Below are 15,099 nucleotides of genomic sequence, written 5' to 3'. Positions count from 1 at the left end.
GGATTCTGTTAACCTCCTCAGCTTTTTAAACCAGAGATAAGCCGGGCGCGGTGGCTCAAGCCTGTAATCCCAGCACTTTGGGAGGCCGAGGCGGGTGGATCACGAGGTCGAGAGATCGAGACCATCCTGGTCAACATGGTGAAACCCCGTCTCTACTAAAAATACAAAAAATTAGCTGGGCATGGTGGCACGTGCCTGTAATCCCAGCTACTCAGGAGGCTGAGGCAGTAGAATTGCTTGAACCCAGGAGGCGGAGGTTGCGGTGAGCCGAGATTGCGCCATTGCACTCCAGCCTGGGTAACAAGAGTGAAACTCCGTCTCAAAAAAAAAAAAAAAAACAGAGATAAAAATCAGCCTTGAAGTGCTAAAAATAGGCATTAGTAGTAGTGAAGTCAGTTGAAGTGGCTCATGCCTCTAATCCCAGCACATTGGGAGGACAAGACAGGAAGATTTTTTTTGAACTCAGGAGCTCAATACCAGCCTGGGCTACATAGTAAGACCCTGTCTCTAGCAGAAAGACAATAACAACAGCTTAGCTGGGCATGGTGATGAGTGCCTGTAGTCCTAGCTACTTGGGAGACTAAGGTGGGAGGATCACTTGAAATTAGTAGTTTTTTTTTTTTTTTTTTTTTTTGAGACGGAGTTTTGCTCTTGTTACCCAGGCTGGAGTGCAATGGCGCGATCTCGGCTCACCGCAACCTCCGCCTCCTGGGTTCAGGCAATTCTCCTGCCTCAGCCTCCTGAGTAGCTGGGATTACAGGCACGCACCACCATGCCCAGCTAATTTTTTGTATTTTTAGTAGAGACGGGGTTTCACTATGTTGACCAGGATGGTCTCGATCTCTTGACCTCGTGATCCACCCGCCTCGGCCTCCCAAAGTGCTGGGATTACAGGCTTGAGCCACCGCGCCCGGCCTGAAATTAGTAGTTTTAGGGCGCTGTTAGCAGTGATTGCATCACTGTACTCCAGTATGGGCTACAGAGAAACTCTCAAAAAAATACACACACACACACACACACACACACACACACACACACACACACAAACGTAGTGACAAAAATTACTTTATTTTAAAAATCAGTGTTTTAGGCTGGGCACAGTGGCTCATGCCTGTAATCCTGGCACTTTGGGAGGTTGAGGTGGGTTGACCACCTGAGATCAGGTCAAGAATTAATGCAGGCGTCCCCAGAATACGGCCCCCCCGCCGCACTTCAGGAAGGGGCACCTCTTTCATTGGTGGTCAGTGAGAGGAGTACAGTATGTGGCGGCCCTCCAACGGTATGAGGGACAGTGAACTGGCCCCCTGTGTAAAAAGTTTGGGGATGCCTGAATTAATGTTTTAAAGTTATTTTTATGTATTTACTTATTATAAGATGGGGTTTCACCATGTTGGTCAGGCTGGTCTTGAACTCCCAACCTCAGGTGATCCACCCATCTTGGCCTCTAAAGTGCTTGGATTACAGGCGTGAGCCACCACACCCTTTAATGGACTGTCACTATGTCACCCAGGCTGGAGTGCAATGGTGTGATCTCAGCTCACTGCAACCTCTGCCTCCCAGGTTCAAGCAATTCTCCTGCCTCAGCCTCCTGAGTAGCTGGGTTTACAGGTGTGCACCACCATACAGGGCTAATTTGTTTGTTTGTTTGCTTTTTTTTTTTTTGGAGACAGAGTCTTGCTCTGTTGCCCAGCTAGAGTGCCGTGGTGCAGTCTCCACTCACTGCTATCCCTACTTCCTGGGTTCAAGCGATTCTCTTGCGTCAGCCTCTTGAGTAGCTGGGATTACAGGTGCCCACCATGATGCCCAGCTAATTTTTACATTTTTAGTAGAGATGTGGTTTCACCATGTTGTCCAGGCTGGTCTGAAACTCCTGACCTCAGGTGATCCGCTTGCCTCAGCCTCCCAAAGTACTGGGATTACAGGTGTGAGTTACTGCACTGGGCCATATTTTTCAACTATTTAACTCATGTTCTTATCTACTCTCCAGCAAACTGAAGACTAAAATGTACTTGGCTCTCCAATCCTTAGAACAAGATCTATCTAAAATGGCAATTATGTACTGGTAAGACTGCTAAAACCTTAATTTGATATGATTCTTTGAGTTTTTTCCAAGGAGATTGGGGTCCTATTTTATTTTATTTTATTTTATTTTTATTTTTTTGTTAGGGTCCTATTTTATACATCTCTTATAGCCTGTGTGATATATCTCCTTTCTCTTCCAAAACGCTGACTGCATTTGAACTTCTGAAAGTATCATTAATTTGTTGGTTACCATAGGTTTTATCTCAAGACTTGTCAGACCTAGACTCCCATCTGACAAACAATAGTCTAATTGTATTTTTTGTTCACCATATTATATACTGGTGTGTACTTGTGTACTTGGAAATAATCCCTTTGCTTTGGAGATGAAATACATTTGCTATATGCTCAATTACAAGACAGAGCCATTATAAAAGTATAAAACTTTGGGCCGGGTGTGGTGTCTCATGCCTGTAATCCCAGCACTTTGGGAGGCCGAGGTGGGTGGATCACCTGAGGTCAGAAGTTCGAGACCAGCCTGCGCAACATGGTGAAACCCCGTCTCTACTGAAAATACAAAAAATTTGCTGGGTGTGGTGGCACACGCCTGTAATCCCAGCTACTCGGGAGGCTGAGGCAGGAGAATCACTTGAAGCCAGGAGGTGGAGGTTGTAGTGAGCTGAGATTGCACCACTGCATTCCAGCCTGGGCGACAAGAGTGCAACTCTGTCTCAAGAAAAAGACTTTAGAGCGGTGAACTTGTATCATAGTGTGTACCAAGACCATCAAGGATTAAATATAAACAAACATAGATCATTTGTCTTACAGGAAAGCAACTAATGCTGGTCCCTTGGATAAGATTCTTCATGGAAGTGTTGGTTATCTCACACCAAGGAGCGGGGGTACGTGATCCTATTTGGCTTATTTAAAAACATGTCTGATTTAAGTTGAGGGGTCATTACTTTTCATTTCACCTTTAGTTTGTTCATTTATGTATTTTATTTTATTTTTTTGAAACAGAGCCTCACTTGTGGCCCAGGCTGGAGTACAGTGGCATGATCTCAGCTCACTGCACCCTCCACCTGCTGGGCTCAAGTAATTCTCATGCCTCAGCCTCCTGAGTAGCTGGGATTACAGGTTTGCACCATAACACCCAGCTAATTTATTCTATTGTTGGTAGAGACAGGGTTTAACTGTTTTGGCCAGGCTGGTCCTGAACTCCTCACTTCAAATGATCCGCCTGCCTTGGTCTCCCAAAGTGCTGGGATTGGGGGCATGTACCACTGCACCCAGCCTATTGATTTGTTTTTATTCTTATTTATTTTTTTGAGACAGGCTCTCACCAGGCTGGAGTGCAGTAGTGTGATCTTGGCTTATTGCAACCGCTGCCTCCTGGGTTCAAGCAATTTTTCTGCCCTAGCCTCCTGAGTAGCTGGGATTATAGGTGCACGCCACCATGCTCAGCTAATTTTTGTGTTTTTAGTAGAGACTAGGTTTCAACATGTTGGTCAGGCTGGTCTTGGACTCCTGACCTCATGATCTACCTGTCTCGGCCTCCCACAGTGCTGGGATTATAGGCATGAGCTACCATGCCTGGCCTTTTTTTTTTTTTTTTTTTGAGAAGGAGTCTCACTTTGTCACCCAGGCTGGAGTGCAATGGCACGATCTTGGCTGATTCCACCTCCCAGGTTCAAGTGATCCTCTTGCCTCAACCCCCCTAGTAGCTGGGATTATAGGCATGTGCCACCATGCCTGGCTAATTTTTATATTTTTAGTAGACATGGGGTTTTGCCATGTTGGCCAGCCTGATCTCCAATTCCTGACCTCAGATGATACACCCACCTTAGCCTCCCAAAGTGCTGGGATTGCAAACAGTTTTAGCCACTGCACCACCCCTGTTTATTTATTTTTGAGACAGGGTCTTGCTGTGTTGCCCAGGCTGGAGTTCAGTGGTGCAATCATGACCTCTCTCTAGCCTCAAACTTCTGGGCCCAAACAATCCTCCCAACTCAGTTTCTTGAGTAGCTAGGACTACCGGGATACCATGCCTGGCTAATTTTTTATTGTTTTATGGAGTGGTCTTACTACGTTGCTTAGGCTGGTCTTGAACTGGGACCAAGTGATCAAGTGATCTTCCTGCCACATTGAATCACAAAGTGTTGGGATTATAGGCATAAGACGCTATGCCTGGCCTCATCTTAGGTTTATAAACATATAAGCAGGTAGGTAAAATTCTCAGATATTTGTGTATTTTGTGATGATTTCTTTTTTGGGGGGGGCAGGTAGAGTCTCATCTGTGTCCCAGGCTGGAGTGCAGTGGCGCTATCTTAGCTCACTGCAACCTCTGCCTCCTGGGTTCCAGTAATTCTCTTGCCCGAGTAGCCAAGATTACAGGCACGCTCCTGTAATTTTGTGGCCACCATGCCTGGCTAATTTTTGTATTTTTAGTAGAGATGGGGTTTTCACCATGTTGGCCAGGCTGGTCTTGAATACCTGACCTTAGGTGATCCACCTGCCTTGGGCTCCCAAAGTGCTGGGATTACAGGTGTAAGCCACAGCATTTGGCCTTTCTGTGATGATTTATAAGCTGTCAATACCTGTCCTCCCCATTTTTGTTTGTTTTTGTCTGTCCTTCTGGCTGGAGTACAGTGATCCGAACATAACTCACTTCAGCCCTTAACTCTTGGGCTTAAGTGATCTTCCTGCCTCAGTCTCCTGAGTAGCTAGGACTATAGGCAAGTGCAGCCATGCCTGGCTAACTGTAACAATTTTTTTGGAGATGGGGGTCTCACTATGTTGCCTAGGCTGGAGCGCAGTGATTCAGTTCTAACTCACTGCAGACTTTAACCCTGACCTCAAGTGATCCTCTGGCCTCAGCCTCCCAAAGTGTTGGGATTATAATCGTGAGCTAGTGCACCCAGCCCTTTATTTAATCAATTTTGTGAAATAAATTGTTAGTCCCAGATTCCATACTTAATCTTCTGTCATACTTCTTTATTTATTTTTCGAGACAGGGTTTTGCTCTGTCTTCCCAGCTGGAGTGCAGTGGCATGATCATGTGCATCCTTGACCTCCCACCTTATCTTCCTGAGTAGCTGGGACTACAGGCACTCACCAGCATGCCAGGCTAATTATTATTATTATTATTATTATTATTATTATTATTGAGATGGAGTCTCACTATGTCGCCCAGGGTGGAGTGCAGTGGCTCGATCTTGTCTCACCTCAACCTCCATCTCCTGGGATCAAGCAATTCTCCTGTCTTAGTCTCCCAATTAGCTGGAACTACAGGCCCATGCCACCACTCCTGGCTACTTTTTTGTATTTTTACTAGAAATGGGGTTTCACCATGTTAGCCAGGATGGTCTCCACCTCCTGACCTCATGATCTGCCTGCCTCAGCCTCCTAAAGTGCTGAGATTGCAGGCGTGAGCCACCACACCTGGCCAATTTTTTTTTGTATCTTAATACAAAAAACCCTATCTCTTAAGATAGGGTTTCACCATGTTGATGGCTGGTCTTGATCCACCTGCCTCAGCCTCCCAAAGTACTAGGATTACAGGCGTGCCTGACCTATCATTTGTTTTTTTAAAGATGAGGTCTCACTGTGCTTCCGAGACTGGTCTCAAACTCCTGGGCTCAAGTGATCCTCCTGCTGCAGCTTCCCAAAGTGCAGTGATTATAGGTGTGAGCCACCATGCCTGCCGTCTTTCATAAGTTGCTTTGGAGCGTGACTCTTCATATATGTTAAACTACTTGTTTGAGTATAGGTTTATGTAAATGTTAATGCTTTTCTTTATTTGTAATTTACCTGATAAAGATACCATAATGAGTTTTATTTTTCATAGGTCATTTAATGAACCTGAAGTACTATGTCTCTCCTTCTGACCTGCTGGATGACAAGACTGCATCTCCCATCATTTTGCATGAGAATAATGGTAAGACTTTAATTGTAAAGAAACTAATGGTTTTGTTGGGTGCCCAGCTTTCCTTTAATTTCCAGTTTGCTATTCTCTAATGAGTTTGCTGACCTTATCATTTGCACCTTATACACACAACACCTCACACACAAATATATACATCTGTTCACATGTATATCTATCCATCTATCTATATATATACAAACATGCATATATACACAAATACGTAATAGGAGCTTAGTAAGTACTTTTGAATAAATAAGTAAATGAGTGAATCAAGAGCTATAAACCATCTTTCCTGAGATAATCAGGTTACTTATTGTTTTAAAAGTGAAGAAGGGTGGGCATGGTGGTTTATGCCTACAGTCCTAGCTACTTGGGAGGTTCAGGCATAAGGATTGCTTGAGGCCAGGAGTTTGAGACTGTAGCACACCATGATCGTGCCTGTCAATAGCCACTGTACTTCAGCCTGGGCAACATAGTAAGTTACTGATCAAAAAAAGAAAAAAGTGAGCCGGGCGCGGTGGCTCAAGCCTGTAATCCCAGCACTTTGGGAGGCCGAGGCGGGTGGATCACGAGGTCGAGAGATCGAGACCATCCTGGTCAACATGGTGAAACCCCGTCTCTACTAAAAGCGCAAAAAATTAGCTGGGCATGGTGGCGCGTGCCTGTAATCCCAGCTACTCAGGAGGCTGAGGCAGGAGAATTGCCTGAGCCCAGGAGGCGGAGGTTGCGGTGAGCCGAGATTGCGCCATTGCACTCCAGCCTGGGTAACAAGGGCGAAACTCCGTGTCAAAAAAAAAAAAAAAAAAAAAAAAAAAAAAAAAAGAAAAAAGTGAAGTTAGCTTTCTAAATTAAAGAACTATAGTAATGGACATTATTTTCTGTTTACCCTTAATACAAGAAAAGATAAAAGAAATGGACTTAATACCTCCTTAAGTCTTTTTGTACTTTCGCTCATTGACTCCGTCCCTTTATTGTTTCCTTGTTTGTTTATTTAAGATGGAGTCTCAGCCACTTATGGTGGCTCACGCCTATAATCCCAGCACTTTGGGAGGCCAAGGTGGGTAGATCAGGAGGTTAGAAGATCGAGACTATCCTGGCTAACATGGTGAAGCCCTATCTCTATTAAAAATACAAAATATTAGCCGGGCGCGGTGGCTCAAGCCTGTAATCCCAGCACTTTGGGAGGCTGAGGCGGGCGGATCACGAGGTCAAGAGATCGAGACCATCCTGGTCAACATGGTGAAACCCTGTCTCTACTAAAAATACAAAAAATCAGCTGGGCATGGTGGCACGTGCCTGTAATCCCAGCTACTCAGGAGGCTGAGGCAGGAGAATTGCCTGAACCCAGGAGGTGGAGGTTGCGGTGAGCCGAGATCGCGCCATTGCACTCCAGCCTGGGTAACAAGAGCGAAACTCCGTCTCAACAACAACAACAACAACAACAACAACAAAAAAATACAAAAAATTAGCTGGGCATGGTGGTGCATGCCCGTAATCCCAGCTACTCAGGGAGGCTGAGGCAGGACAATCGCTTGAACCCGGGAAGTGGAGGTTGCAGTGGGCTAAGATTGCGCCATTGCACTCCAGCCTGGGCAACAAGAGCAAAATGCCATCTCAAAAAAAAGAATGGAGTCTCCCTCTGTTGCCCAGATTGGAGTGGAGTGGTATGATCTCAGCTCACTGTAGCCTCCACCTCCTGGGTTCAAGCAATTCTCCTGCCTCACCCTCCTGAGTAGCTGGGACTACAGGCGTGTGCCACTACACCAGGTTAATTTTTGTATTTTTAGTAGAGACAGGGTTTCACTATGTTGCCCAGGCTGGTCTTGAACTCCTGACCTTAGGTGATCCACCTGCCTTGGCCTCCCAAAGTGCTGGGATTACAGGTCAGGCTTCTTTATTGTTACTAAAATTTGGCATGGGGGGAAGTAGGTCTCTCTCTGTTGCCCAGGCTGGAGTACAGTGATTAGATCACAGCTCACTGCAGCCCCAAAGTCCTGGGCTCAAGCCATCCGTCTGCCTTGGCCTCCCAAAGTTCTAGGATTTCAGGTGTGAGCCAGTGCAACAGCTTATCCCTTTATTATAATCCTACTTAAATGCATTCTGAAGAAAAAATAATATTGGTACTGAGCCCTTCATAAATGATGTTTTTGGACTGCATTGTTTCTTGTGTTTATTTACTTACAAAAATAATTATTGGAGGATTAGGAAGGTAACTTTCAGGATTTCTAAGTTTCATAGGAAGTACAGGCCGTGTGTGGTAGTTTATGCCTGTAATCCCAGCACTTTGGGAGGCTGAGGTGGATGGATCAACTTTAGGCCAGGAGTTTGAGAGCAGCTTGGCCACCCTGGCACAAGCCCATCTCTACTAAAAATACAAAACAATTAGCCAGGCATTTTGGTGCATGCCTGTAATCCCCGCTACTCAGGAGGCTGCCTGGGCAACAGAGTGAGACTCCGTCTCTAATGAAAAAATAAATAAATAAAGGAATAACCATCTGATAAATTATGGCTGACAAATACTGCAAAATATTACCCTTTTTTTTTTTTTTTAGATGGAGTCTCACTGTCACCCAGGCTGGAGTGCAGTGGCATGATCTCAGCTCACTGCAACTTCCGCTTTCCCATTCAAGCAATTCTCCTCAGCTTCTAAGAGCTGTGATTACTGGCATGTGGCACCATGCCTGGCTAATTTTTGTATTTTTAGTAGAAATGGGGTTTCACCATGTTGGCCAGGCTGGTCTCCAACTCCTATACCTCAAGTGATCCACCTGTCTTGGTCTCCCAAACTACTGGGATTACAGGTGTGAGCTACCGCGCCTGGCCTAAATTAACCTTTTAAAACATTTTGTGGGTTGGGCAAGGTGGTTCACACCTGAGAGTTTCTGTCTCAAAAAAAAAAAAGACAAAAAGAAACCCCACCAAACATATTGTGATCCCTGTCATTTGTATTGCTTTGAGGAAAACCCTTTTTCTTTCTTGTCCCCAGTTTCTCGATCTTTGGGCATGAATGCATCAGTGACAATCGAAGGAACATCTGCTATGTACAAACTTCCAATTGCACCATTAATTATGGGGTCACATCCAGTTGACAATAAATGGTAAGTTAAATAGAATTTTAGAGTAGCAAAGTCAGTTTTTCTCAAAGTGCAGTATGGAACAAATGTTTATTCTGGCTCTTATTCTACTTGAATTTCTAGAGGTTGGCCTTTTGTTTTATCCACTGATTTCTCTTTTGTTCAGTATCTGAGTATTCCTCTCCAAAGTCTGCTCATAGAACACATTCTCTGCCCTGAGAGAGAAGGAAGAGAACTGTGCTAATTCCTCATGTTTAACGAGTGCCCGTTTTTATCTTATGTTCATTTGGAGTTATATTGGAGTAATAACTGGAGAACATGCCTTAGGATAAATGTTTGATTAAATACTACAGCAATAACCAACAGCATGTTTGGGAATTGGGGGTAGGAAGTTTCAAAGAGTGAGCTTTTGAGAGTTTGTAAGTATGTGTCTGTGTGATACATATATGTTTAAGAATAGGTGTTTAGATTTTTCATTTTCATGTCAAGTCAAAATCCAACCCTTCCGCCCTTTTTTTTTTGGAGGACCCCTTCCTTCTCCTCAATCACCAGTGCCAACAGTGTTGATCTTCCTGCCTGTTTCTTCTTGAAGTTTCCACAGCCAATCCCAGTATCTAGAGCATTTGTACAGAAACTGCAGAACTGCACAGGTGAGTTTTTAGCATCAGGAGCTAATACTTGTTATAAGTGTGAAAAGGAAACTTGAAAATCAGGTCATCATGGATGTTTTTCAGTCTTGCATGCCTCACTGAAGTATTAATGGGTGTAGATGTTACAGTGCTTTGTACTAGTAAATGCTTACTCTTTTTAAATAAATGGGTGAAGGAATGTGGAAATCATGAAGGGGAAACTGAGTTGTCAGTGTTTTCATCTTAACATGATCATTATATTGATCCTTGTTTTTCCAGGAATTCCATTGTTTGAAACTCAACCAACTTATGTACCCCTCTATGAACTGATCACTCAGTTTGAGCTATCAAAGGACCCTGACCCCATACCTTTGAATCACAACATGCGATTTTATGCTGTAAGTAATGACCTGTGGAGCTAGAATGTTATAAGTTATGTTTGGACGCAAGATCATAATCTTCCTTCATAGCATTATTGAGGTCAGATAAATTCCTTCAAGACTGCTGGATCATGTCCTATTTCCTTAATAAGGTAGGAAATTACAGAAAGCTCAGAAATGTACTGAAATCAAACGGCATGAGCTTTCATTAGGAAACAACAATGTACGTTTCTTTATTGAAATTTTTGGGTGATTGGCTGGGTGCAGTGGCTCACACCTGTAATCCCGGGACTTTGGGAGGCCAAGGTGGGTTGTTCACTAGAGGTCAGGAGACCAAGACCAGCCTGGACAGCATGGTAAAACCCCATCTCTACTCAAAGTACAAAAATTAACTGGGTGTGGTGGCTCATGCCTGTAATCTTAGCTACTTGGGAGGCTGAGGCAGGACAATCGCTTGAACCTGGGAGGCAGAGGTTGCAGTAAGCTGAGATTGTGCCATTAGCACTCCAGTCTGGGTGACAGAGAGAGACTATCTCAAACAGAAAAGAAAAAGAGGCTGGGCATGATGGCCCACACTGTAATTTCAGCACTTTGGGAGGCTGAGGCAGGCGGATCATGAGGTCAAGAGATCGAGATCATCTGGCCAACATGGTGAAACCCCATCTCTACTAAAAGAAAAATACAAAAATTAGCTGGGCGTGGTGGCGTGCGCCTGTAGTCCTAGCTACTCAGGAGGCTGAGGCAGGAGGATCGCTTGAACCTGGGAGGAGGAGGTTGCAGTGAGCTGAGATTGCGCCACTGAATGGTGACAGAGCGAGTCCATCTCAAAAAAAAAGAAAAACAAATTTGGGTGACAGACTCTTAATGGTATTTTGAACATTCGGAATGTCATAAATAGGTGTTATAAAAGTGTTTAATTCTTTCAAGTGCCATGAGTTTATAATCTGGAAGGGTCCTGAAAGTACTTACAGAGTGGAAAATGCTGGAAGCGGTAATTATGAGGCTGAGCATGGTGACTCACACCTGCAATCCTAGCACTTTGGGAGGCTAAGGCAAGGCAGATCACTTGAGCTCAGGAGTTTGATACCACCCTGGGCAATATGGCAAAATCCTGTCTTTTTTTTTTTTTTTTTTTCTGAGACAGAGTTTTTGTTCTTGTTGCCCAGGCTGGAGTGCAATATTGAGAATTTATCTCACTGCAACCTCTGCCTCTCAGGTTCAAGCGATTCTCCTGCCTCAGCCTCTAACAAAATCTCGTTTCTACAAAAAAATAAAAAAGAAGAAGAAAAGAAAAATTAGGCAGGTGTGGGTGTGGTGGCTCACACCTGTAGTCTCAGCTACTCAGGAGACGAAGGCACTTGAGCCTGGGAGGCAGAGGTTGCAGTGAGCTGAGATTGCACCATTGTACTCCATGCTGGGTGATGTCTCAATAATAATGATGGAATGTTCCAAAACCTCATCAGGACTTGAATTTGAATCTTCGACAATACACTAAAGTAGTAGTTACCAAATTCTGGCTGCATTATTATTATATAGGTATTTTATTAAAAATAGAGATTTTGCATTTATGGTTTAGGAACCTCTTTATTATAGATTTCTGAGGTAGTTTTTATGCCAGGTAGGTTGGGAAACCACTAGCGTAGTGCATTTACTGAAAAGACTTCTTTTCAGCCTAATGAGTAATTGACTGGCATTTATAATATCAGTTGATGAACCCATTCACTGTGGAGACTCTGCTGCAGTTTTTTGAGCAGTAGGTTTTTTCAAGTTCCTTTGGGTTGGAATACAATAGGTAACTAACTAGCACTTATAAACTGTTCTTTTTGTCTAGGCTCTTCCGGGTCAGCAGCACTGCTATTTCCTCAACAAAGATGCTCCTCTTCCAGATGGTCGAAGTCTACAGGGAACCCTCGTCAGCAAAATCACCTTTCAGCACCCTGGTCGAGTTCCTCTTATCCTTAATCTGATCAGACACCAAGTGGCCTATAACACCCTCATTGGGAGCTGTGTCAAAAGAACTATTCTGAAAGAAGGTACTGCCTTTCCTTTGGTATGCTTACTGGAAGATGGAAACTTACTTCTCCAGTGGTTCTTTAATTTGGTGGCCCATCAAAATCACCTGTGGAACTTAAAATAATTTTTTTTTCATTTTTCACATAAAAGTCAAGCATACTGGGCCGGGCGCGGTGGCTCATGCCTATAATCCCAGCACTTTGGGAGGCTGAGATGGGTGGATCACGAGGTCAAGAGATCGAGACCATCCTGGTCAACATGGTGAAACCCCGTCTCTACTAAAAATAAAAATTAGCTGGGCATGGTGGCATGTGCCTGTAATCCCAGCTACTCAGGAGGCTGAGGCAGGAGAATTGCCTGAACCCAGGAGGCGGAGGTTGCGGTGAGCCGATATTGCGCCATTGCACTCCAGCCTGGGTAACAAGAGCAAAACTCTGTCTCAAAAAAAACACAAAAATTAGCTGGGCATGGTGGCGCATGCGTGTAGTCCCAGCTTCTCGGGAGGCTGAGGCAGGAGAATTGCTTGAACCCAGGAGATGGAGGTTGGGTTGCTGTGAGCCGAGGTCGCGCCATTGCACTCCAGCCCGGGTAACAAGAGCGAAACTCTGTCTCAAAAAAAAAAAAAAAAGTGAAGCATATTAGCTGGGTGTGGTGGTGCATGACTGTAGTCCCAGATACATGGGAGGCTGAGGCAGGAGAGTCACTTGAACCTGGGAGGCGGAGGTTGCAATGAGTCACTCATGCCACTGGACTCCAGCCTGGGAGACAGAGTGAGACTCCCTCTCCAAAAAAAAAAAAAAAAAAAAAAAAAATCAAACCTCTGGAGCTTTTTAACACTACAGATGTGGTGGCTCACGCCTGTAATCCCAGCACTTTGGGAGGCCAAGTTGGGCAAATCACTTGAGTCCATGATTTGAGACCAGCCTCAGGAACATGGCAAAACCCCATCTCTAGAAAAAAGTAGCCAGGTGTGGTGGTAAGCACCTGTGGTCCCAGCTACTTGGGAGCCTGAGGCGGGAGGGTCATTGCTTGAGCCTGGGAGGCAGAGGTTGCAGTGAGCCCGGATTTCGCCACTGCACTCCATCCTGGGTAACACAGTAAGAACCTGTGTCAAAAACAAAATACCACAGATGCTTTGTTTCTACACCCAGATGAACTGAATGGCAATCTCAGTGGAAAGAGTTGGGAATCTAATTTAACTTCCACAAATCATTCTGATGGAATCAATCTGTAGATTAATATTTAGGGACCACTGCTTTTTGCAGTGTCCTTAACTCTTTTTCTGAACATAGTAATGTAACTGGGTGTTTTAGTGCCTGTACCTTGCAGCAGATATATACATAAGGTAGAACTTGGAATGGTGTAGTGAAAGAGGCTTTTTTTTTTTTTTTTTTTTTTTTTTTTTGAGACAGGGTTACACTCTGTTGCCCAGGCTGAACTTCAGTGGCATGATCACAGCTTACTGCAGCCTCTAACTTCTTGGCTCAAGCAATCCTTCTGCTGTAGTCTCCTGAGAGCTGGGGCTTTAGGCATGTACCACCAAGCCTGGCTAATTTTTTCTATAGAGACAGGGTCTTTGTTTGTTGCCCAGGTTGGTCTCTTAACTCCTGGGCTCAAGTGATCCTCTCAACTAGGCCTCCCAAGGTGCTGGGTGGGATAATAGGTGTAAGACACGGAGCTCAGCCAGATACTTTGATTTCTAAATTTTAGGTTGTTAGGATAGTGCTTCCCAGGTTTAGTCCTGAGTACATTTTCTCTCTCTGTTGTTTGGAGAACTTAATCATACAGATTTTAAAAGGTTGGCTGGGCGCAGTGGCTCAAGCCTGCAATCCCAGCACTTTGGGAGGCCGAGGCGGATGGATCACGAAGTCAAGAGATCGAGACCATCCTGGTCAACATGGTGAAACCCCGTCTCTACTAAAAATACAAAACATTAGCTGGGCATGGTGGCACGTGCCTGTAATCCCAGCTACTCAGGAGGCTGAGGCAGGAGAATTGCCTGAACTGGAGGTGGAGGTTGCAGTGAGCCGAGATCACGCCATTGCACTCCAGCCTGGGTAATAAGAGCAAAACTCTGTCTCAAAAACAAAACAAAATAAAAGGTTTAGCTCTTTTTTCTCTCAGGATTCTGGAATGCTGATGATTTTCAAACAAAGTTGGCTATTAGAAGCCTTGCTGTAAATTTTGGCTGTTCTAGCTAACCATAGCTAATTTAAAAAATCTTAAGTCATAAGCACTCTGTTGACAGACATGTATCAGTGCCAACTGTAGGCAGTAAGAAACAGGGAAGGCAAATCAGATCTCTCTTTTTTCCTTTTTTTTGTTTTTTTTTTTGTTTTTTTTTTGAGACGGAGTTTCGCTCTTGTTACCCAGGCTGGAGTGCAATGGCACGATCTCGGCTCACCACAACCTCCGCCTCCTGGGTTCAAGCAATTCTCCTGCCTCAACCTCCCGAGTAGCTGGGATTACAGGCACGTGCCACCATGCCCAGCTAATGTTTTGTATTTTTAGTAGAGACGGGGTTTCACCATGTTGACCAGGATGGTCTCGATCTCTTGACCTCGTGATTCACCCGTCTTGGCCTCCCAAAGTGCTGGGATTACAGGCTTGAGCCACCGCGCCCGGCCCTCCTTTTTTTTTTTTGAGATGGAGTTTCGCTCTTGTTACCCAGGCTGGAGTGCTTTTTTTTTTTTTTTTTAAGACAGAGTCTTGCTTGGTCACACAGGCTGGAGTGCAGTGGTGTGATCTTGGCTCACTGCAACCTCTTCCTCCTGGGTTCAAGCAATTCTCCTGCTTCTGCCTCCCAAGTAGCTGGGATTACAGGTATCCACCACCATGCCCAGGTAATCTTTGCTTTTTTTTTTTTTTTTAAGATGGGGTTTCACCATGTTAGTCAGGCTGGTCTTGAACTCCCGACCTCAGGTGATCTGCCCGCCTTGGCCTCCAAAGTGCTTGGATTATAGGCGTGAACCACCACGCCTGGTCATCTTTGCATTTTTAGTAGAGATAGGGTTTCATCATGTTGGCCAGGCTGTCTCGAACTCCTGACCTCAAGTGAT

At 44.7% G+C, this 15,099-nt stretch overlaps 1 protein-coding gene across 4 annotated transcripts in view; it reads left to right on the top strand.

The window, feature by feature from the left end:
- Nucleotides 1-15,099, top strand: part of MED1 (mediator complex subunit 1) — a 59,651-nt gene that overhangs the window by 31,947 nt on the left and 12,605 nt on the right. For 3 of the 4 annotated variants that reach the window (XM_039476815.2, XM_074388685.1, XM_074388687.1), the window contains 7 exons: nucleotides 1,988-2,062; nucleotides 2,848-2,921; nucleotides 5,867-5,956; nucleotides 8,931-9,042; nucleotides 9,544-9,668; nucleotides 9,927-10,045; nucleotides 11,859-12,060. In XM_039476815.2, coding sequence (XP_039332749.1) covers nucleotides 1,988-2,062; nucleotides 2,848-2,921; nucleotides 5,867-5,956; nucleotides 8,931-9,042; nucleotides 9,544-9,668; nucleotides 9,927-10,045; nucleotides 11,859-12,060 — 797 coding nt within the window. Of the gene's footprint in view, nucleotides 1-1,984; nucleotides 2,063-2,847; nucleotides 2,922-5,866; nucleotides 5,957-8,930; nucleotides 9,043-9,543; nucleotides 9,669-9,926; nucleotides 10,046-11,858; nucleotides 12,061-15,099 lie in introns of those variants that run through there. The other variant, XM_074388686.1, reaches the window with a different exon arrangement.

The sequence above is a fragment of the Saimiri boliviensis genome, chromosome 17 (assembly GCF_048565385.1).
Source record: "Saimiri boliviensis isolate mSaiBol1 chromosome 17, mSaiBol1.pri, whole genome shotgun sequence".
NCBI lineage: Eukaryota > Metazoa > Chordata > Mammalia > Primates > Cebidae > Saimiri > Saimiri boliviensis.
This window is presented reverse-complemented; position numbering and strand designations above follow the sequence as displayed.